The sequence below is a fragment of the Myxocyprinus asiaticus genome, chromosome 9 (genome assembly GCF_019703515.2).
Source record: "Myxocyprinus asiaticus isolate MX2 ecotype Aquarium Trade chromosome 9, UBuf_Myxa_2, whole genome shotgun sequence".
In the NCBI taxonomy this organism is placed as follows: domain Eukaryota; kingdom Metazoa; phylum Chordata; class Actinopteri; order Cypriniformes; family Catostomidae; genus Myxocyprinus; species Myxocyprinus asiaticus.
This window is the reverse complement of record NC_059352.1, coordinates 24,059,207-24,084,034: the sequence shown is the minus strand read 5'-3', so window position 1 is coordinate 24,084,034 and position 24,828 is coordinate 24,059,207. Positions and strand designations below refer to the sequence as shown.

Here is a 24,828-nt window from a genome sequence, read left to right as displayed (position 1 = left end):
TGCCAAACCACTGCCAAACTTCCTATTGGTCAACACGTCCTGTCAAAGATCACCAAACTTGAGCTCCACACAAAATCTGCAAGGGGAAATTCTTCGCCAATGGAAGTCCATTGTGCAAAATTAATGATCACACGTATTCCCAATGAGATGACTGTATTTCACATGTGGAATTTTGCCATACAAAATGTAGTTTGTTACCATAGTTATTGTTCACATGGTACTCCTGTTGTTATTTCGCCAATCTCCATGTGACAGTGAAGCGGAGAGAAAGTCAGAAGGAGATGCTATGTCTGTCATCTCCCCACCGTTCTGAAATGGTGTGTGTGTGACAGAACTCCGCATACACATGCGCGTACTCATCTGGTAAGAAACCTCATTAAGTTTCTACATTGAAACCTGTTTGAGTCAAAAGAGTCTCTAGTTTCATCCGATATGCCATTTTTAAAATTTGACCGATTTATTGTGAAACACCACGCTGCTAAACACAATGTACACTAATGTGTACTTTAGTGCATTTTTTTCCTTAGAAATCCAATATTTACAGTGCATTATCACATTGAGAATCAATGGGTTCATCCAAAAGTTGAAAAATGTTCAGAGGCTTTCTATGGAGTTAGGATAAAAATCAGGTGCATTTAGAACTGTTCTGAGACCAGTGCAGACAGACAGCACACTGGAGGTTAAGTCATTCACTAAACAGGGAGCATCCTATAGCTCTCTATGCAGCTAAGTGCATTTACTCTTAAAACCTGATCAAAAGTTCAGTTTCAGGCTGCAGATGATGTTTGAACTACTCAACATGTTTAGCAGACATGGGACAATGGTAATCAGTGCATAGATTCTGAATTTATAATGTATAATTTTGTTTTAATATGGTTGGCAATGATTGGATGATGCTGGCCATTACTTTGAATCAGAATTAATTATGCTAATTTCTGATGTAATGTCTGTCTTGTCTCAAAAACATGAATAACCAATAATCCTGGAAACATAATTGATTAAAAAAATCTGACCATCTATAGCTTGGTATTATTTAAAATTTATTAGGGAAATGTAAAATGCACATAGCAGTCATGCTTGAGTCTCAGAAGGTTAAAATATTGTTATAAGGATTTTAGACCCTTAAAATAGTTAATTTGTGGACAGAGCTGCCCAGCACGACGTTGCAAAAATAGAAACCCAGTCAAGGAAAGAAGTTCCTGTTGCTCGATGCATGTCGTTGTTGCGGCTGGTTAGGACAAAAACTCTGATTAACATGGAAAAGATACCTCACGGTGTGAAGCTAACATTCTGCCTAACATTTTCTTTAATGTTCCACAAAAGAAAGAAAGTCATATGGGATTGGAACAGCACGATGGTATGTGTAAATGATGACAGAATTTTAATTTTTTGGGTTAATTATCCCTTTAACGAACATTTTAACACATATCCACATAAAAACACATTTTGTGTGGGTGTTTTGAAAATAACATTAATATCCATGAGGTTATAAAACTGGATGCACAGCACAGCCTTATTAATAAAGTTCTTCAAACAGATGTTCATAAAAAATTTGTGTTCATAAAAATTAATGCCAATGACAAAAATAATTAAAGACCCTGCACAAATAGACTGAACTGAGACACAAACAGAGATCGTTAAAAAATTCTGAAGGGAATATTCAAAGAAATAATCTTGACCAAGCCCGAGCACCTGCAGATTAGTGTCCACATATCATTAGTCACAAATCTATCCGATATCATTAACATCTCATAATCCTTCTGTGCCCTCCATTACAATCAGATGTGTTTTGCAAACTTGGTAAGAGGGAATCGAGTGAGATAGATTGATAGGAGGAGATACATACAAAGACAAAGGAAAAATAGAAAGGGTGGCGGTTAAATGGATAGTGAAGGATTACCTGAGGAACAGCTGAGTCTCTCTGGACAGCAGGGTCTTGATCTTTATCAGCACATTCAAGCTGCACCATGTGTTTGCCACTTTATCCTGTCAACAAACACATGCTGTCAAAGTCACTAAACTAATACACTCCGGACACAATGATACAATGAGAACGACTGATACTCTGACTGCAAGATCACAGTTGTTCAATTCTGTGTAAATCATGATGAGATTTTGCAAATACACCTAGTATTTTGGTAATGACTTGGGCTGTCAATTTAACATGTTCATTTCAACCTGATCTCATGAAAATTTGTACATAATTTACGAGTTGGCTACATCATATGGTCTCGCACGATGTCGTATGACTTCATCATGTGCAAATTCCCGGACGTCAAATGAGGAAGTAAGAGTGAGTTCCACGCACGAGGCGTTAAGGACATACTTATTAATATTACGTCCTTACCCAAACCCCTTATCTAAACTTAACCATTCAGTAGAGTGTGTAAACATGAGAGGAAGCTGTTGTGTGTGACAGAAGCAAGTAATTGTCACGTATTATATGGAAACAATGTCCAGCGACGTCACTGGCTGTAGTGAAAGTCATATGAATTCATACGAGCGCAGTCGCACGATATCATACGAATTAGCCAAATTTGGAAAAGTCGTACGAATCCTGACAATTTTGCCTTGAGAGAGTGTTGGATCCGTATGTAAATTCTATAATAAGGAATTTTCATACCATCGGAGCGTCAAGCTTGAAGTACCTAGAGGTGCCCCGATACAAAATTTGTGGCACATTTGCATACACACACACAAACTTGTTTTTATATCATTGTGGGGACTCTCCATAGACTTCCATGCATTTTATGGATTTTATACAGATCTAACGATAATTTCTATCCCCTAAACCTAACCCTCACAGAAACCTTTTTGCATTTATATATTTTCAAAAAACATCGTTTAGTATGTTTACTAAGCCATTTCCCTCGTGGGGACAGCTGGCTGGGCTCCACAATGTAGGTGATCTCAGGTTTTACTATCCTTGTGGGGACATTTGGTCCCCACAATGTAGCATAAACATGTACACACAAACACACACACAAACAAAAAGCATGCCTATAACAATATCCGATTATTTAGAATAACCTGTGCCGATACCTATAGTTTGGTGGTGTAGTTTGGTGGTTAATGCTACCTTGTTTCAAATCACTGATAATGAATTACACAACTTTAAATAATAACTTTATTATCTATGTCTCTACATGTCTACCGTGTTTCAGAGTAACTGGTCTCAGATATAAACAAAACGCTTAAACAAAAAGCACATTATTAACCCACATTTTTCTAAATTCTGAATAGCCTCTTGTTAGGCTCATTGTCACCCAATTCAAAGTAATTTCAAAAGAGAAATTTTCTTTCACAATCAGCATGAGTTGAAGGCTAATTGTCGGATGTGTTTTCTGCCCCTTTTGAAAGGTAGTAATTAGCCCTGATCATCGGCTGTTTTTAACAATCGGCCGATGTACAGTAGTGCAGATTATTGCTTTTATCTGCCGATACATCAGTGCATCTGCTGTATATAAATAACATGTCTGCAGTGAGTGCAGCCACAGCTCAAGAAGAGAAGGTGGAGCCTTTTACACATGATGCATTCTTGCATTCAAAAAATGAGTGCAACATGGCATCTTTAAAAACATGCAGTTCGTGGCGCAAGAAGCCAAGAATATCCATTTGCAGAGGCGAAAAGCTGTAATACAGAAAGACATGACGAAGGACACATATCTGTCTAACACATACACTCACAGAGCACTTTATTAGGAACACCTACTTATTCATACGATTATCTAATCAGCCAATCATAAGGCAGCAGTGCAATGCATAAAATCATGCAGATACAGGTCAGGAGCTCAATTAATGTTCCCATCAATCATCAGAATGGGGAAAAAGTTTGATCTCAGTGATTTAGACCGTGGCATGATTGTTGGTGCCAGATGGGCTGGTTTGAATATTTCTGTAAATGCTGATCTCCTGGGATTTTCACACACAACAATCTCTAGAGTTTACTCAGAATGGTACCAAAAACAAAACAATATCCAGTGAGCGGCAGTCCTGCGAACAGAAACGCCTTGTTGATGAGAGAGGTCAAAGGAGAATGGCCAGACTAGTTTGAGCTGACAGAAAGACTACGGTAACTCAGATAGCCTCTCTGTATAATTGTAGTGAGCAGAATAGCATCTCAGAATGCACAACATGTTGAACCTTGAGGCGGATGGGCTACAACAGTAGAAGTTAGTAGAACCACATCAGATACTTTATTAGGACCATAGTGTTTCTAATAAAGTCCTCATTGAGTGTATGTACATAGACAAGTTAAAAAATATTGCAGATGGAATACAATAACAAGTCCTGAGTGAACCCTTATGTCTTCCTCAGAAAAAAAGAAAAGAAAAATAAATGGCTGTGGACTGTAGACCAGTGATAGGCTTATATTCAATGATATGGAATTAAAACTTCTAAAAACACTTTTTGTAATTTCTACTCAATGTGTTTGCCTGCCATAATGCAATGTCTTTGGAATATCTTCATTTGGTGGCTTTACACAGTAAATATTGATAAATGTGATTAATTGTTCTTAATTTGATTGATTAATAGGTATTTAACATAACTAATTCGACTACAATTTTTTAAAAGGATTGACAGCCCTTTAATAACATAAATGGTACAAAGTGTTGGATTTTATGTTTTTATACTGTGAAACAAAGTAGTATGTTGCAGCATTATAAAATTCATGATCATGCATGCAAAATTAGCACTAACAAATAAGGTATGCATCTTTAAATGGCATGTGTCTTGAAGAGAAAGCAAATAAGTGGCATTACTCGGAGTAATCATTTTCCAACTGAAAGTGCCATAAAAATTCCTGTGGGCATTCTTGGGGGGCATTTGTACAAAGGGCAAGGGTGAAGTATTACACAATCATAAATTTCCCTGTCAGTGTACCTGGATGTCAAAAAAGCTATGTGCTTATTTGTAAACTCATGGACACAGGGTTGAATGTATGAAGCTTATCTTACAACTTTCTCGCTGCATACCAAGCACATTAATACTGACACAGAGCTTGTGAAGACTGTGGTTTTGCCGTCTGTAAAAGACTGAATTGCGCCCTTTAGGAAACCAATCTGCTATAAGCGCCCATTGACCTTTCCACTGGGGTACCGCCATGTGATCCCTCAAAGACTGTCTGCCTTTAACAGTTGTGCAACAGTGGAATTAGTAAATGATCTGAAAGTTGTAGCCCTTCTTCTGAGAAACCCCCCATACTGCCCAGTCCTCGAAAACACAGTTGCTGCCTTTCACAGCTGTGTGTATGAGGGAGTGGACAGTACAGCTGAAGATGAGCTAGAGGACTCACAGTCATCACCAATGAGACCACCATTGATGCACATGGAAGAACTTCCATAATGTTCTCTGCTCTCTGACCCAATGTCATGGAATGGCCTCTAAGTTTGGACACATGGGCAAAATGTAAAAGCTGCCACACACAAAGACCAAAGATGTCACTCTTTATAGGCCTTTTTAAGACAGCACCATTTGTAACCATTTTTGTCGGCTTGAGGTTAACGTAGAGGTATAGTAAAAATTAATGGCCATAGTTTCTCCTGGCCAAACAGTTCATTTTCGCAATTAGAATACGTGCCACTCCTGAAACCTACTCAAACATTAACACAAGGGCTGGGTAAAGATTTTGACAAATAACAAATAATCTTGAACTTCATTTGAACATTTTGATATTGATTCTTAAAATTCCCGAATTGTTATTATTATTATTTTTATCTATGGATTATTTTCAATGGATGCACCAAAACTTTTGCAATATAATATTTAAATTTACAAATAAAAAAAATATATACATTTGTTTGTTTTATTTATTTTTATTTTTTGCAGATATTCTGGGTTCAGCAGCAGATCCTTGCAGCCAGCCATCACGCACGTGTCCCCTTTTTTGTTTATATTTTTTATTTATTATTTTGGCAAAGGAAGACCCTTGGGTTTCTTTGTGAATGTTAATCCTAATCTTCTCCTGAATAATATTATTAAATAAATAATAGCTTTGTTTTGTTATCTGTAATTGGAAAAAATAAAAATAAAAAATGGAAATATGTGAATGTGAAAACAGTGAACCTGGAGATTTTACAGTCACAATTCACATTATGCACAGTCACAATCAAGTGATTTTGCAATCATTTAAACAGTCCGGTTGACATGTAACTGAAATATTCCCAAATGAATCAATACAGAATCAGAGTGAAATCGGAATAGAATTGAGAGTTTTTGAATCAAAATTAATCAGGAAATCAGTGTAGGCTATATTTTACCAAGCAGAAGCCAAAACTTGCTTAGCACTCCCTTCGTCACAAATGCTCAAGGCTCTAGGTTAGAATTACTCACACCTTGTGTATTATGTTAGCCTCATGTCAAGCAAATGCATGATATATTCTGGGCTCTCAGCCCTCTGCAGAATTTTCAATTACTTCTCACAACACAGCATGTCCCACGTCACTTCAACAGCAAGGTTTAGGGTGCATTTCAAAAGCAAGCTGCTGTACTTGTACAATCTGTGTTTCAGTACTGACTTACAAAAGAGATCAGACCTGGCTTTAGACAATGCACAGGGACAGAGCAATGGTTTCCAATAAACTCAACTTGAGCCCCTTGTTTGCTAATCAGATCGAAAGGATAAATCTTGCTCTAGACACAAGGGGTCTTATTGAGGCACTCGATAGATCACAACCAGTGCTCCAAGTTGTTCTTCTATTTGCATTCATATCAATAAAATAGCAAGATTTTAACATGATTTGCTGTTTACAGGAACTTTATTGCACGTATCTACTTAGGAGTAACATTCTTCCGACACTGTATATATGCATTCATGCATGCATCCATAGATAAATGTAATGCATGTGGATAAGGATTTCAAGGGCATTTCCAAGCCGACCCTGCATTGGACATTTATAACAGGCACAACGTAGAGCTGAAAAGGCATCACAGAAACAAAGCACCATGCTGTGATGATGTGTTGAAAAACTATTCCTTAAGCAGTAAATATGGCTGATTTACACATATTTTACCACAGTTCCTAACTGAAGTAAACCTCAAAACCACCATTTGGTGTGCCTACTTTTGCAACCATTGCTGAAAAATAACATTTTATCCATCCAATTTTTCTTCGCCCATGGCAAGGTATTTTCAGCTATGTTATAATTGGTTCAGAACTTCAGGGCAATCCAGTAAGTAGAACAGAACCTATTTAGGTGGATTTGAAGAGGTTTGCCCAGATGGTATGTGATGCATTTACTGTACATTAGGTAATGTACCTCAAACAGACAGGGAAAAGGCGATGGAGAATATTGTCTTGATGTGGGTCAGACAAAAAGGGCAGCCAGCAGAGGGCAAAGGTCACCAGTACAATCAATGATATCTTGGCCAATAGAAAAAGTCTGGATACACACAAAAAGCACAGTGAAACCTTTGTACAATATATTGTCATTACATAAAAAATATGCTAAAAACAATAAAAAATATTTTGTGAGCATGAAAACACAACAATCTGAGTAATCTATTAAAATGGTCATGACATGAAGAAACACATTTTCCTTGATCTTTTGGCAGACAGTACAAGAGAATATTGTACTGTAAAAACATACTGTAAGTTTCAGAACTCAAAACTTTCTCCTAACTGCAAAAAGAGCATTTGTTGAAACCAAGCTGACAAAAACACTCGTTAGCTACTTTCTCTACATTGTGATGTCACACTGTGGTAGACATTTGCATCTGACCACCTCCACAACAGCACAGAAATGTCTAATTTACCTTATCACTTCCATAGCCTGCCTAGTAGCAGTAAGCAGTGAGATGGCAAGCAGAAAGAGCAGATCAGTCAAGAGCCGAGAGCCAGAGGTGGGTAGTAATCCGCTACATTTACTCCGTTACATTTATTTGAGTAACTTTTTGGGGAAAAATACTTTTAGTGTAGGTTTAAAAGTGGGTACTTCTTACTCTCACTCAAGTAAATTTCTAATGACATTTTTTTACTTTAACTTCTTTACAGTGGGAGGCGTTCCTGTCATTACATTACTTGGTTTAATTTTAATTAATGCGTAATTTATTGAGAGATTACTGAATGGGACTTTTACAAGAGTGGAAGTTCACACCGAGGCACGCGCTGCTGTCATAGACTGTCACTAAAGTCATCAGTGCTGCAGCATCAAACTCTTCAAAGTGAAACACTTTGCTCCGCACAGTGAAAAAAGAATAGTTTCATCATGCAATGCCTTCATTTAACACCAAGACAAGCTGATATTTCAAGATTAAAATCACAGCTCCAACTTAAGGCAGCACGCTGAGGTAAGCTTTGGCTCTAATCCTAACGCGGGCTTTTTTGTGTAATGTGATGGTCATTTTCAGGGTGATTCTGTAACCGGGGTCTTATGACATCAGTTTTTATGTGTACATTTTTAAATCAGTGCAGCAATATATCAGTGTACTTTGTCCCGCATGTCATGAGCAGTTGTGGAGTACACTGTTTAATGGCCTGCTTTTATTGGCCGCGCATTCGTGGGGATGTGCGCAGATGGTGTGCGGCATGCCGCGAATGTTAGTTGGTGAATCCACCGGCCACCCCAAGAGCGCCATTGCGGCCATTACCGCTAATCGAGGTCCCCTTTGAAAGAATTGCCATGGACCTCGTGAGGCCATTAGAACGGTCAGCACACGGATATTAGTTTGTGTTAGTCCAGGTGGATTACGCAATGCGATATCTGGAAGCAGTGCCCCTGCGCTACATCTCAGCACGCAGTGTTGCGGAGGCACTCTTCAAAATTGTCTCCCAGGTGGGGATTCCAAAAGAAATCCTCACCGACCAGGGCACTACGTTTATGTCACGCACACTATGCAAACTTTATGAATTGTTGGGGATTAAATCAATTCACACCAGCGTTTATCACCCACAAACTGACGGGCTGGTGGAACGATTTAATCGCACCCTAAAAAACATGATTTGTAAGTTCGTACACGAGGATGCTAGAAACTGGGACAAGTGGCTGGACCCCCTATTATTTGCAGTCAGGGAGGTCCCGCAAGTCTCCACAGGGTTTTCCCCCTTCAAGCTCCTGTATGGATGCCGGCCCCACGGGGTGCTTGACGTCATACGGGAGGCATGGAGGGGGGAGCTTCCCAGAGCAAAAATGAAATTCAATATGTCTTTGATCTTCGAGCAAAGCTACACACACTGGGTCAGTTGTCACAACAGAATTTGCTCCAAGCTCAAGAGACACAAAAGCGGCTGTATAACAGGGGTGCCCAGCTACGGGAATTTGCACCGGGAGACAAAGTACTTGTATTACTCCCCACATCGAGCTCGAAATTGCTCGCCATGTGGCAAGGACCCTTTGAGGTTACACAGCGAGTTGGGGACCTCAATTATGAAGTTAAACGAACGGATAGAGGTGGGGCACGTCAAATTTACCACCTCAACCTCCTTACATTATGGAGAGAGTAGGTCCCCATGTCCATGGCAACGGTATTTCCGGAGAGGGCGGAGCTCGGGCCAGAGGTAAAGTTCAAAGCCAATCCATTCACCCCAGTCCCTTGTGGAGACCACCTCTCGCCGTCCCAGCTCACGGAGGTGGCCAGGTTGCAAAAAGGGTTTGCCTCTCCTCTTCCCGGTCGGACTAACCTCATACAACACCATATCGAGACCCCACCAGGAGTGGTAGTGCGTAGTCGGCCATACCGCATACCCGAACACAAGAAGAAGGTTATTCGGGATGAATTAGAGGCAATGCTCGAGATGGGGGTAATAGAAGAATTGCACAGCGATTGGGTGAGCCCGGTTGTTCTTGTACTTAAGAGTGATGGGTCAGTCCGGTTCTGTGTTGATTACTGGAAAGTCAACGCGGTGTCTAAATTTGACACGTACCCAATGCCCCAAATTGACGAACTGCTCAATCGGTTGGGTGTGGCTCAATTTTATTTGACACTGGATTTAACTAAGGGATATTGGCAGATCCCCTTAACTCCATAATCACAAGAAAAAAACGGCCTTTTCCACACCGTTTGGATTACATCAATACGTCACTCTTCTGTTTGGTTTGTTTGGGGCTCCCGCCACGTTCCAGCACTTAATGGATATGATCCTCCGGCCACACGCTACATATGCCGCTACCTACTTAGATGATATCATTATATACTGTAATGATTGGCAGAGGCATATGCAGCATCTGAGAGCCATCCTGAAGTCGCTGAGGTGGACGGGGCTCATGGCAAACCTGAAAAAGTGCGCAATTGGGCGGGTGGAAGTACGGTATCTAGGCTTCCACTTGGGTCATGGGCAGGTACGTCCCCAAATTGATAAGACCGCAGCGATAGCAGCCTGCCCACTTCCCAAGTCCAAAAAGGAGGTGAGACAGTTCATGGGGCTGGCTGGCTATTACAGAAGGTTTGTCCCTAATTTTTCCGATGTCACCAGCCCCTTGACTGATCTCACTAAAAAGGGGGCAACAGATCCAGTCCAGTGGACGGAGACGTGCCAACAGGCTTTCACGAGAGTGAAATCTGCACTCTGTGGCGGGCTGCTTTTACATGCTCCTAACTTCTCTCTCCCCCTTATTTTACAGATGGATGCATCAGGGAGGGGGCTGGGGGCTGTGCTCTCGCAGGAGGTGGAGGTTGTGGAGCGCCCCGTGCTGTACATTAGTCATAAGCTCTCTTTGAGAGAGACTAAGTACAGCACTATTGAGAAAGAGTGCCTTGCCATCAAGTGGGCAGTCCTAACCCTCCGCTACCACCTGCTGGGGCGGGCCTTCATCCTCCACTCAGATCACACCCTGCTTCAGTGGCTCCACCGTATGAAGGATACCAGTGCGCGGATCACTCGTTGGTACTTGGCACTTCAGCCCTTCAAATTCAAAGTGGTCCACAGGCCAGGGCCACAGATGGTTGTGGCTGATTTCCTCTCCAGGAATGGGGGGGGGTTTGGCAGGACGTTGCCTGGGCCCGAGTTGGGCGGTGGGGGTATGTGGAGCGGGACATGGTCATGTGTCTGTCGCTGGGGAGAGAGTTAGTGGTAAGGGCCATCACGTGGTGATTAATGATACGTAACACCTGTGTCTCGTTACAGTGACGACGGAGATGGGCTTGAAAAGAATACAGAGAACGCCAGTGAGGGAGAGAGAGTCAGAGACAAACACGCCCGAAGTTGCAAGCTGAAAAGCCAATACTTTGATTGTGAAGCTGAAAAGCCAATACTTTGATTGTGAAGCTGAAAAGCCAATACTTTGATTGTGAAGCTGAAAAGCCAATGCTTTGAGTGTGAAGCTGGAGATGCTTAAATAAAAGGCTTGATTTACCTGGACTGCCACCCCGTTTCCTTATTGTTGATTCCTCTATAGCAGTATTTACGCATTTGCCCTTGCGGGGGTACTGGAAAGTATTGCAGCTACTTCAGGTGGATTAACTGTATAAATCCATGTAAACATCCAAGTTAAATGTAAATACATGCATTGGCTCTGCTGTTCGCGTGATTGACAACTGGAGCGCGAACAGACAGCATTTCTGTGCGTGCACAGCGAGGTGTGCGGGGCGCGCATGTGAGAGATGTGTGGGCCCGAGGCAATCGTATGGCGAAGAGAGTGGCTGTATCAGAAATCGTTCACACATTCACTATTTCCTATATAGTGAATGGCAGTTAATGCACTATATCTCAGCAGTGAGTGAACGAAATGAGTGAATTCGGACACTGACGTATACACCAAGCGTCAGATCTCTGGGGCTGTCACAGAAACAACATCACATATGAACTTTTAAAATACTTGGGCCTTACTTGTTATTCTTATTAAATAATATATTAATACAATAAATCTTCATTCTGTTTGTCATTTTTAATATATACTGTGTGTTAATATAAAGAGTAAACACATTTTATCAAATAAAGAGTACATTTTAAAATGTATCTGTAAGTTTTGTCTCTCTATATGTTATTATGTTATTTTAATTAAGTAATGATTTGTCAAAAAGTAATTTACTATATTCAGCATGAAATAAAACATTGCAGGAGTGGAGGAAGCAGTAAACTCCCAGCTCGTACATCTTCCCCATGGTGGATTGTGGGCAATTAACCATTGTCGAGTATTTATCAAATATACACTCAAAGTGCATTGTGGGTAAGAATGAGTAAACAAAATTAAAGAATGAGTGGCTTACTCAGAATTCAGACAATCCCACAAAATGGCGGACACTCGAAATAGTGCACTATATAGTGGATAGGGGGCAGTTTCAGACACAGCGAGTGTTCCACGACCGGGGTTGGTGCCCTACACAGGCTGCATACTCTGCGTTTAGAGAGCGGAGGTACTGCTGTACAGAAACAATGATCTAAATTCTTTCGACTCTGAAAAATTTAACTACACTGAAATAAGAAATGTATTTCAGCATTATATATAATTTATTAAGCAAAGCTTTAAAAGCTATGAAATAGTGAAAGAAGGCATTAATAAAGCATGATCTTGCTTTGGTTTATATTTCAGCATTATATATAATGTCCTTGTGGGACATTTTCACCTTAATAATTACTAGAAATGTTTCCAAACCTCTCTTACTGACAAATTCATCCAGATCTGAAAAGAGCCCTTAAAGGGATAGTTCACCCAAAAATTTAAATTCTCATTATTTACTCACCCTCATGCCACCCCAGATGTGTGTGACTTTCTTTCATCTGCTGAACTCAAATGAAGATTTTTAGAAGAATTTTTCAGCTCTGTAGGTCCATACAATGCAACTGAATGGGTGGCAACATTTTAAAGTCAAACAAAATCACATAAGTCAGCATAAAAGTAATCCATAAGTCTCCAGTGGTTAAATCAGTATCTTCAGAAGAGATGTGATAGGTGTGGATGAGAAACAGATCACCTTCACATTCTTCTTCTTGTGTTTTTGGTGATTCACATTCTCTGCATATCGCCCCTGCTGTCTAGCAAAAAATGACAAATTTTGATCTGTTTCTCACCCACACCTATCATATCACTTCAGAAGTTATGGATTAAACAACTGGAGTCCGATGGATTACTTTTATGCTGCCTTTATCTGCTTTTTGGAGCATCAAAATTGTGGCCTACAGAGCTAAAGTATTGTTCTAAAAATCTTAATTTGTGTTCTGCAGAAGAAAGGAAGTCATACACATCTGGGATGGCATGAGGGTGAGTAAATGATGAGAATTTTCATTTTTGGGTAAACTACCCCTTTAAAGTGATAGCTCCACCATAATTTAATATTCTGTCATCATTTCCCTACTCTCATGTTGTTCCAAACCAGTGTGAAGCTTTGCATTATGTGGAACACAAAATATGTTAGGCAGAATGTTAGGGACCGACAGTCTCGCTCACCATTCACTTTCAACATATAGAGGAAAAAAGAAATTCACTGAAGTTAAACAGTGACTCAGGCAAACATTCTGTCTAGCATTTACTTCATGTTGCATGGAAGAAAGAAAGTCATACGGGTTTGGAACAACATGATGGTGAATGATGACAGAATTTCCATTAATAATAATAATAATTCTGTAATACATGTTAAATGTGTATTATGTAATGGAATGTAATGGAGTTAATGTCTATTATGTCATTTGTGAAAGTAACGAGTTACTCAATAATTGAGTACTCTTTTACTAATACTCTCTTACTCTTAATCAAGTAATTATTTATGTTAGTACTTTTACTTCTACTTGAGTATTTATTTTTTAAAGTAATTGTACTTTTACTTGAGTACAGTTTTTGGCTAATCTACCCACCTCTGCCGAGAGCCAATCATAACATTGGGTGTTTACTCTCAAGTCTTAAAGGAGAAACAGAGTAAATTGCACAATCAAAATTAGATAGTAAAACAAATTTTTAATCTATACATTATAGGTTGTAAATCACAACAGATCCCTTGACTCAATATATCATTAAAGTGTTTAGCTGTATATTGGAGCTGCTAACACCTATAAACTGTAGATATGCAGTTGCATACACAGGTATAGCAGGGAGGGTCAGGCATGGCCAGAGATTCATCTGGACATGTCTCTACTCAGGCAAACTAATCCACCAATACATTTGCCTTCAAATGCACTTGGTACATTGTTACTAAATAAACAAATGCACAAAAGTGAAGAGAAGCATGCTTGCACAGAAAGTGGCTGCAAGACCAATGTATAAACTCTTACATGTGAGAGGTTACGAGGTGATTTAAAAGGACGTCACACAAAATACACAATAAAGCTGCTTTTCGAATCTGTCAAACGCACACTAACATTGTGAAATTCTGTAATAATAAAAGATGATAAAAATTCCACCTGCAGTGAAATCAAGTGCCAGATGAAAGATTTTAAGTCTGTTATTCTCTGAAATAATTAAGATAATTAAGTTATGATATTTTCAGCTAAAATAATGAATTATGGTTAATCTAAAGATTTGTTTGCCATTAACATGATTAATTTCACATTTTTAATTTGCCTCCTTAATATTTTCTTTTTTCCCTTTCAAACTGTAGTGTAAAATGTAGTTTTGATGCATCTAGTACTATTAAAAGAAATAAAAATATAAATTAAGCATTTTACATGCACATTTAGGTGTTTCACTCGTAGGTAATAATTTCAGAATTGTTGAGTTTGGATAATAATTTATTCTGCCATCCAAAGACTGCAAATGAATCTTTATTTAATTTATAATTTGATTTTTAGTTTAGAATGTCTTTGTCATTTACTGATAAATGAGACTGTGGATACGGAATTGTTGTGTATATCTACTGAATATGGGTATCTATGTGCTAGTGTTTTTTTGTTTCTCCCCTTTTTGGAATGTCCAATTCCCAGTGCGTTCTAAATCCTCGTGGTGGCGTAGTGACTCGCCTCAATCCAGGTGGCGGAGGATGAATCCCAGTTGCCTTTGCGTCAGAGACTGTCAATCTGTGCATCTCATCACGTAGCTTGTTGAGCGCATTACCGTGGAGACGTAGCGCGTGTGGAGGCCCACACTATTCTCCACGGCATCCACGCACAACTCACCACATGCCCCACCAAGAACGAGAATTTCTGGCTGAGAACCACATTATAGCGACCACGAGGAGGTTACCCCATGTGACTCTACCCTCCCTAGCAACCGGGCAAATTTTGGTTGCTTAGGAGACCTGGCTGGAGTCACTCAGCACGCCCTGAATTCGAACTTGCGACTCCAAGGGTGGTAGTCAGCGTCAATACTCTTTGAGCTACCCAGGGCCCCCTATGTGCTAGTGACTGTTCCGACCATGCAGCTAACATTATTGTGCAAATAATGTGCAAATTAAGGTGCACATTGTCAGCACTAAATCTGATTATGGGCACATAAATACAAAATAATATATACCAAATATTAAATACCAGAGCAGAATTAGGGTTAAGGATACTGAAATTGGCCATAATCAGTCAGTGTAAGTCCTGGATACATAAGGATGCAGAGGGCTGTGGCGACCTATGAGAACATAGACAAACACTGACCAAATTACCAAATCACTCATCCCAATGATTAAAAAACTTGACAGCCACTTAGTTACCTTTTGTTTAGGGGACTCATTGCAGAGGTAGAAGCAGTAGAGCAAAACTGCCGGAATGTAGATCAAAACATCTGCAAGAAGAAATAGTGGGGACATACAGGGGAGGGAAGTGTGTCCAAAAAGCATTAAAAACAATTTAAAAGTGAAACTTGCTGTAACCATGTGACTGTGTGGATGAAGACTACAGATGTTCAAACAAACTTTAAGGTTACAGAATAGTGTTCAGTCATATAAGCCATACCATTGCATATCAGTAATTCCACAGCCACATAAAGAATAGGCCTACATTTTCATTTAAACAACTTAAACACATCCCTGCCTCTGCACTTGGACAGAACCAATATCATCATCACATTTAGAGACAGCTTTAAAAAAAAAGTGTATGACTTAGAAAACGAAGATTTTAAGAAGAATATCTTAGCTCTTTAGGTCCATACAATGCAAGTGAATGGTGGCCAGAACTTTGAAGGTCAAAAAAGCATATAAAGACAGCATAAATGTAATCCATACGACACCAGTGGTTAAATCTATATCTTCAGAAGTGATATGATAGATGTGGGTGAGAAACAGATCCATATTTAAGGCCTTTTTTACTATATATTCTCCTCCCTGCCCAGTAGATGGTGATATGCACAAAGAATGTGAATTGCCAAAACCAAATGAAGAATGTGAAAGTGGAGATTTATAGTAAAAGGAGTTAAATAGTGATCTGTTTCTCACCCACATCTATCACATTGCTTCTGAAGACATGGATTTAACCACTGGAATCACATGGATAACTTTTATGCTGCCTTTATATACGTTTTGGATCTTCAAAGTTCTGGCCACCATTCACTTGCATTGTGAGGACATACAGAGCTGAGATATTTTTCTACAAATCTTTGTTTGTGTTCAGCAGAAGACAGAAAGTCATACACATCTGGGATGGCATGAGGGTGAGTAAATGATGAGAGAATTTTCATTTTAGGGTGAACTCTCCCTTTAAATAAATAATCTCAAATACTGTTCATGAGTGGTTATGCCCATTATAATTACAGTATTTCTCCAAATTCAGTGAAATGAATTACTTTTCGTAAAATGAATCACTGGAGTTAATACCTACCCATGGCCCTCACGAACAACTTATGAGAGTGGCTTTCATAGCCTCTAGATGCATGCAACTTCACCCAGTCTGCACTGAGTAGCTTTGCTTTATAAAAAATAAAAAAATAAATAAAAAAAACATACATTTGCACGCACACACACAAACACACACCCCACAAACAAAGATCATAATCATCATCGCTCAACCATTTTCAACAATTACGTTAAAATAGTTTATATAGATGATGTACAGTGTAAAATAAAACTTACACATGTGCACACACCAGACTATGATAGGCTGTCAGAGGAGGATAGTCAAGACCCCAATAGTTCAAATCATTATTTGTAGTATTAAAGTACCTTGTTTGAGGTAAACAAACAAACAAAAATTGTTAGGCCAGACCTATAAGGCATTTTGCTTATAAATTAAATATTGTGACATTATATAGCTTTATAATGAATGAGTGTTCAACAATGTTGCTTTGCCTAAGTATACAAGATGATTGAGGGACAAACCATTCATGAACGGATACATTGTAAGTCACTTCTTGCCAGTGTCTCTGTGCCTCATAGTCCCCGAAAATCGGTGGTTTACCTGCACCTAGATTACATTAATGAAATAGATGAGCAGAATAGTGTGATGTATAAACTACAATTAAGATGTATGAGGAAGGCTATATGAGTTATGATTGAGAATTACTCCTCATACATCAAATGTTTTTTTGTTTGTTTGTTTTTTTACAGATTTTGTATATCCCACTTGAATGTCATTATTTGGGTCATTCTTTCAATTAGGTGCCTTTAAAGTCCTATTTTAATTGCCTTTTTTTTTTTTTTTTTATGAATAAAGTCTAGTTATAATATTATACACTGCTGTGGACCAAAAAGTCAAATGTTAAAAGTCCCATCTTACTTTATTGCACTAGTGTCATATATTCATGTGTCCAGAACTGCATGTCAAATATCTTTGACAAAACTAAGTGCTAAATCATCTGATTTCTAAATAGTTTTTCCATAAAATTAAGTGTTTATGTTGCATTATCTCACTAATTGTATAAACGTGTGGTAAATGTGTAATTTTAACACTGATAGTGCAGGTTTTTTGAGTATCCCTTAATTTATTGTCCACCCTGTTATGTTATGAAAGGTGACATCAGCCAGTCAGGAACATGTTGGAGTTATTTGAAGTGCATAACTCTTCTGTTTCATTTATGTTTTCCTTTATTTTGTGTTTTTAGTCATATGTGATTAAGCATTACATGTCCACTCTGAAGATATTGGGAAAATTGGTGTACATTTAAAAAGTCAATATATTTATGTTAACAGAAATAAAATCATCAGTATAAGTTTACAAATAAGTTTGCTAGATATAATTCACAAACCATGCAGTGGCTAATTTTACCTACTGAATGTCCATCCTGTTATTTTTCATCCTGAACCTGCCCATTTAACAGGACGGACATCTGAATTTCCAAAAGGATAGTTCAACCAAATAATTTAAATTATTTTTTGCTATAAATTCTCCTCCCTGTCCAGTGGGTGGTTATGTGCACGAAAAATGTGAAAGTGGAGATTTATAGTAAAAAAGGATTTAATTATTGACCTGTTTCATATCACTTCTGAAGATATGGATGTAACCACTGGAGTTGCATGGATTATTTTTATACTGCCTGTAAATGCTTTTTGGATCTTCAAAGTTCTGGTAACCATTCACGTGCATTGTATGGACCTACAGAGCTGAGATATTCTTCTAAAAATCTTCGTTTGTATTCATTTTTGGGTGAACTATCCCTTTAAGTCATTCAGCTTAACCTGTATTTTATTACTTAAAAACCTTTGACACGTCACTTTAACGATGAAACAACGATAGTTTCTCTCTCTCTCTCTCTCTCTCTCTCTCTCTCTCTCTCTCTCTCTCTCTCTCTCTCTCTCTATCTCTATATATAAAATCATTTTTCAAAAGTTTCAAAGCAAATAAATAAATAAATAAATAAATAAATAAATAAATAAATAAATAAAAAAAAAAAAAAAAAAAAAATTGTAGGAATAACTCATTCACTGATAAATGCATTGCTCTTATTTAAACAGACTTTGACGTTTCAACACTGTGCATAAAGGTGCCTGTAGTTCATTGAAAACAAACTTGAGTAGGAGTTTAAAGACACAGCCCATCTTGTCGTTAAACCAAGCAAAATGCACAATAACACAAGTCTCCAGTTCTCCATGTCTGGTAGCCTTCAAGGTCTTTTATTTAAAATGATAAATCTGTAAAATCGGTCACGCTTTCCAAAAGAGCCGAATCGGCTGTGATTCACTTCCTTAAACAAAACGTCAGCGGTGCGACATGATGACATCATTCACTGCCGAACACGTGGGTTCGACTGATTAAACAGGTTCAACGTGTGAAGGAGCGACCTATCTCAGGTTTGGTGGTTATGATTTGCAAATTTTGAACATGGCCTGATTATAAACTAAGTCATATGCCACTGACTCGATCAAGTGCAATGCAGTTGCCTAAGCAGGAGATGAGGAGATGGCTTGAAAATTGTGTTTTGGAAAAATAATGTAGCCTAGCCTACTACTTACCTATATGGAAGATCAGCAGGTAAAGACGCTGACAAGATGCCTTGAATGAACTGGATTTAGCCTGTTAAAAATCTTTGAACTCTTTTTCAGTTATGTTTGAGGCTTTCCTTCATTAATGAGTCATTACTATTGGTTGCCCTATACGTTTATATATATATATATATATATATATATATATATATATATATATAATTTGTCTTATTGTGTATTCTATATATACTTTATTTTCTATTACATTTTTATTCTATTTTATTTTTATTTATTTTTTTAATTATTTTTTATTTATTGTCTTGTTGTATTGTATTGTTTGTGCACTGGAAGCTTCTGTCACCAAGACAAATCTCTTGTATGTGTAAGCATACCTAACAATAAAGCTGATTCTGATATATATATATATATATATATATATATATATTTATTTATTTTATAATTTATATATATATATATATATATATATATATATATATATATATATATATATATATATTATTTTATGGAGGAACGCAAAAAATATTTGATGTTCACTGAATTGTTCGTTTAGTCAAAAATCTAACAAATTAAAGAGCATCAGTGCCTATTAAAAAATATAAATGATAAGCACTATGTCTGTATTTAAGTCTGAGACCGTTTGCATGGTGGATGTCAATAATAAGTCAAGTTTAAATGTTTTTCCCCCCTTGTAAATACTTGACTTAATGTTCCTCGATTCAAGTCTATAGTACTAAATTCTAAACTGAGCAGCTGTGGTGTCACCAGCATTTCTTTCACTTAAAGAGTCGCTGGATAGGATGGCTTATTTGTGGTAATGCCATCAAATATGTATAAATAATAAACGTGGACAACTGCTGATTTGCAGTGACACTTTCATTACAATGAGAAGCATGTTAGTCACATTCCACCCCATGGCATATTAATGTCCCTGTTTGCATCTTGGTCATTTACTGCTTCTGCAGCCTTTAAATATTCAGTAACCACTTTATCCACTGTTGACAGTCCAATCCAGGATTTTTTTTTTTTTTTTTTTGCTTTCCTTTTTCTTTTAATCATTTCACATCAATTTTGTTTGCATACTTGTAGCCCCCCATTTTGTTTGAATTTCAATTATTGATTGTGTTTAAAATCGTGTATTTCGTTTCGCTGTGCGACAAAGACCATAAAAACAGATTACGTTAATATATATATATATATATATATATATATATATATATATATATATATATATATATATATATATATATATATATTTCATGTACAATGTATGTCTAATTTATACTTAACATGTAGCCTATATGATTTACATTGGCGCACATGTGAGGTCCGCACGCTGCTGACCCTGCTGGAAAAGCGCTGGCGGTGGAACACAGGAACGCTACACCTGTGTAGTGCGCGAGGCAGGTGCATCCACAAAGGTCAAAGCATTGTTTATTTTACCCAGAAAATGCGCTCGACCACTTGCCACTTTCAAAATGCTCAACAAGGGCTTTTGTATTTCACACGCCAAGAAAAAAAATAGAAACTTCACTTTCGTCTTCCAAAACAGTTGTTTTTGAACATCTTGAGTCAAAGTTACTGTAGACTAGTCCGATTGTAAACACACAAGTGAAAGTAGTCAGGTAATGCTTCAAACTTAATCACATACAAATAAGGTTAATCGCATATGCTATTCTTCGACTGATTTTATTAAACTACATTTAAATTATGACGAATTTATTATATGATTGTATTATACTTTATTATTATATTTTGCATGCATTAGCCTAGTCATAATTCGGTATTTCGTCACCTTTATTGATGTGTTATAACCTTGCACTCGTTAAACACTTTCCCACCAGCCTGCCTTAAAATAGAAGCCTCATTTAAAACCCGTTAGATCTGAACAATTTCACAGTGTCTCTAGTCCAAAACAAATAACATCTAACTGCTACACGCGCGCGATCATTATCCCCAAAACAGATGCAAAGAATCGTGGTTTATATTAGAGACCCCAGTAGATGCATCAAAACCTTTGCGCGCATTAGCACAAGAAGGCGTTTCATTGATAAAAATGGCATAATGAAAACGCCTTCTAGTGATACACTCGGACATCACTTTAAATCTGATATTCTGGAGAATTTCTGATTGACCTCAGTGTTCTGTCGTTTTAGCTGAGGTTATCACACTGTTTAGTTTTTGCATTATAGTCTTGATTGGCAGTGGATTTATCAGTTATTTTGTCGGATGGTTTTATAAATGTATTCTGTGCTACTGGGCTTCAGAAACATTTTATATGGCTAAATATGGTAATAGGTATACCCGAAATCATGCTTAAAACTTAATAAATAATACATTCGGAAATATGAAGCAGAAGCATCTTGCTGAAAAGATATGGCTTTACCTTTGAAGTGAGCGTGTGTAGAATGTGCTCATAGTAAATGTCAAATAACTATAACTTTCCATAAGGAAAAATAACAGAAACACCTGGGCTATTTAGTTTTATTTTAACAGCGATATCCAGCAATCAGTTAATATATGCTGTCAGGAAGGCATCAGAACAATTTGCTTACAAATATTTTTCCTCATTTGAAAAAATAAGGAGTCAGTTGTGGAATAGCCCCCCTGATATGTAGTTCCATTCAGAAGGTCAATCTCAGCAGCGTCTTTGGCTATTTTCTTTTCCCATGGGTATCACTTAAATATAGCCCTAACTCTGGTGCGCCACACACCGTCTACCATTTGCTGTTTGAGTAGAAGTGATTAGCTAGACACAACTGTTTAATAGTGTGTTACTTTAATAGAAACAACATGCAAAACATTTTTAGGTCGCCTCCATTTTCACTTGTAAATAGATACGGTAGTTTTTCGACGGCTATTGGCCTTTTTATTGGAAGGAATTTTGTTATTTTTGTAACTTAGATGGTCGAAAACGTAATACGTAAGCTTAAATAGACTACTTAGTTTAATGTGGATTCATTAGTGCAATTTGTGTAAATAGCGCTTGGCTTTATATTATATTATTCTTGTTAAGAAGATATCCTGTCAATGCAAGCTTAAAAAGGAATACTAACTGAATGTTAGTCTTATTGAACCTGAAATTGTTCAAATTAAAATGGTTGAAATTACTGGTTTGCGGTGTATTCACATGTATCAAAATAAGCGTTTTGTAACGTTAATATTTTATAATAAAATATGCTCGTTTGTTAATACAGATATATATATATATCGTTTTGAATTGAAGCACCTTATTTTAAATGTAGAAATATCGACCGCAACGATTCGGAGTTGGAGTTGCTAACTTTTAAGGATAAATTGCATACATTTTCTGTTTGCTTCAAAAAAAAAAAAAAAAAAAAAAAATTATAGCTATATTGTAAACAATCTCTCACCTGACTAAAGTGATCTAGGACTGATTGTTTCAGAACACATTCATTCTGTCTTAAAATGAGACTAGCTGTCTGGATTGGTCTGAATATTTCATGTCTTAAAACCAAAATGCATATAAATGATCAGTTACATTTAACCATGTTTCTTATATCATCATTACATTCCTCGTTTCAGCAATCATTTATTTGCTCTTTAATTATCCCTGATTTTATCAGATCGATTCTGTCTGAGATGTATTGGATTGGTTTCATATTTATTAACAAATGAAGTTGATTTACAACACAATATAGCTACATAGAATACATATATTTACATTTTAGAAACATAGCTTTTTTTCAGTCTTTGAATAAGAACTTCATATTGAAAAATTTCAGATTGATATAAAGCAAAACATTATTCGTGAAATCACTTGTTTCATGATCCCCACGAAAAAAATAAAATAAAATAAAAAAATAATAAAGCTAAATAAACTAAAAACTGTCATACAGTTTAAAACATCGACATGAAATAGGAAAGTAAAACATGTACATTAATTTCTTTGTACAAATATTTACAAACATTACCTGTACTGAAAGCATTCCTTGTTTTATTATGATTTTTTTTTTTTTTTCTTCTCAAGTCTTTACATGGCTACATTGGGGCGGACGAATTGTCCAGTGCTGCCTATAGTCCGTGCTGTTCTGTATTTTAATAAAATATGTGTAAAAATAGTTTGATTATCATTGAGATGGCCATTTGGATACCGCTGCTGTGGACACTGTGGGTAAAAACTGCCCAGAGATTATATTTGACGGGACACTTAGAATGGGCGCGATGGCAGCTGATGTCCGGGTTAAGGACAGGGACTGTGCGCTCAGTAAGGCGGACTGCACCGTCACGGGCGGCCGCAGGAAAGTCTGTGCGCTCGGAGAGCTGCTGGAGACCCCGATAATATTCTCTATGCTGAACGATGGTCTACTGGAAGGCTCAGATTTGATCATTGACGCGGTGCTCAGGCTGTTTAGCTGTAATCGGAGACTTGGACTCAGATGAGAGTTAAATGCTTTTCTGCTCAGTTCTGCGGAGGGTAAGAGAGGCACCGCCGGAGGGAGCATCTGACCCACCGGGGGAATGTACGGGTACTGCAGAGCGGCTGCAGGGTGCGAGTAAGCGGCTGGGTGAATTCCATAGTGGCGTCCGTAAGGATTCCCAATAGTATATGCCCCAAAACTCTGCATCATGAGGGCTGCCTGATCCCTGAGAATGTCCGGCTGATGTCTCTTGAAGCGTTTCCTTCTCCTGAGAAAGCTGCCGTTGTCAAACATATCTTCCGACTGGGGGTCGAGGGTCCAATAGTTGCCTTTGCCAGGGTTGCCCGGTTCCCGTGGAATCTTGACGAAGCAGTCGTTGAGGGACAGGTTGTGGCGAATGGAGTTTTGCCAGGCCGGAAACTTCTCCCGGTAGTAAGGAAAGCGGTTGCTGATGAACTCGCAGATGCCACTGAGCGTCAACTTTTTCTGCGGGCTCTGCAGGATGGCCATGGTGATGAGGGCGATGTAGGAGTAGGGCGGCTTCACCAGGCTGCTCTTGGGTTTGTTTTGCATGGGACCGGAGGAGCTGTCCTGGACATCCCCCTTGGACTCGCCCTCTCCGGCGCTTTCGCAAGGGCTGTCGCTGTGCTCCTTCACCTCGATCTCTTCCACCTCATCTCCACGGTCCTGCATGCATTGGCTTTCGCAGTCACTGTCCCGCTCCATGCTCTCGTCGCCCTCCCCGACCACGTCGATATCCACATCGTCAGCTGTGAGCACCGTCTGACCGGACATGTTGCTGGCACTGGTGCCGCCAGACAGGGTCATCACCGCTCACTTTACTGCTGGAGCAACCAAGGGTAAGAGCAGTGGTCAGATCAGATTACGACCAATGGCTTTAAATGCAGGTCAATACTGGCCTGCAAGTAAAACTTAAACTTCAGAAAATAATTCTCCAATCCAGTGGCTTCTGATTTAAGCTGGCTTGGAGGTAGGCTGCACCTCGTCTCCTCTTGACTGTATTTCCTCCAAACTTAAAAGTGATTTTGGACCAATAAGTCAAGATAACACATGCTTTTAAAAGCAGGCTTTAAGGACTGCCTGATAGATTACTTTTCACTTAAAGATATACTATCAGCCGCGTCACGTGACCCGCTGACGTCAGAGGACGCGCTGTTATACGGCGGAGCTGAAGTTGTTTCATGGATTTGTCAACAAAGGGAACAACATCGGCTCGGTTCGGTCCGTCATAAATAGACCATTTAGCAGTGGCGGAGGTGGAGAA

At 38.4% G+C, this 24,828-nt stretch overlaps 1 protein-coding gene and 1 pseudogene across 1 annotated transcript; both read right to left on the bottom strand.

The window, feature by feature from the left end:
• Positions 1 to 18,812, bottom strand: part of LOC127446425 (dolichyl pyrophosphate Man9GlcNAc2 alpha-1,3-glucosyltransferase-like) — a 29,612-nt pseudogene extending 10,800 nt beyond the window's left edge.
• A 3,972-nt stretch (positions 18,813 to 22,784) lies between these two features.
• On the bottom strand, positions 22,785 to 24,624 carry LOC127446243 (forkhead box protein D3-like). Its single transcript, XM_051707000.1, has one exon. The coding sequence runs from the start codon at positions 24,369 to 24,371 to the stop codon at positions 23,253 to 23,255; it is 1,119 nt and encodes a 372-aa protein (XP_051562960.1). The 5' UTR covers positions 24,372 to 24,624; the 3' UTR covers positions 22,785 to 23,252.
• Between the last annotated feature and the right edge of the window lie 204 nt (positions 24,625 to 24,828).

Excerpts from the sequence above, each read along its gene's own strand:
- LOC127446243 (XM_051707000.1), bottom strand. The coding sequence starts at position 24,371 with ATGACCCTGTCTGGCGGCACCAGTGCCAGCAACATGTCCGGTCAGACG.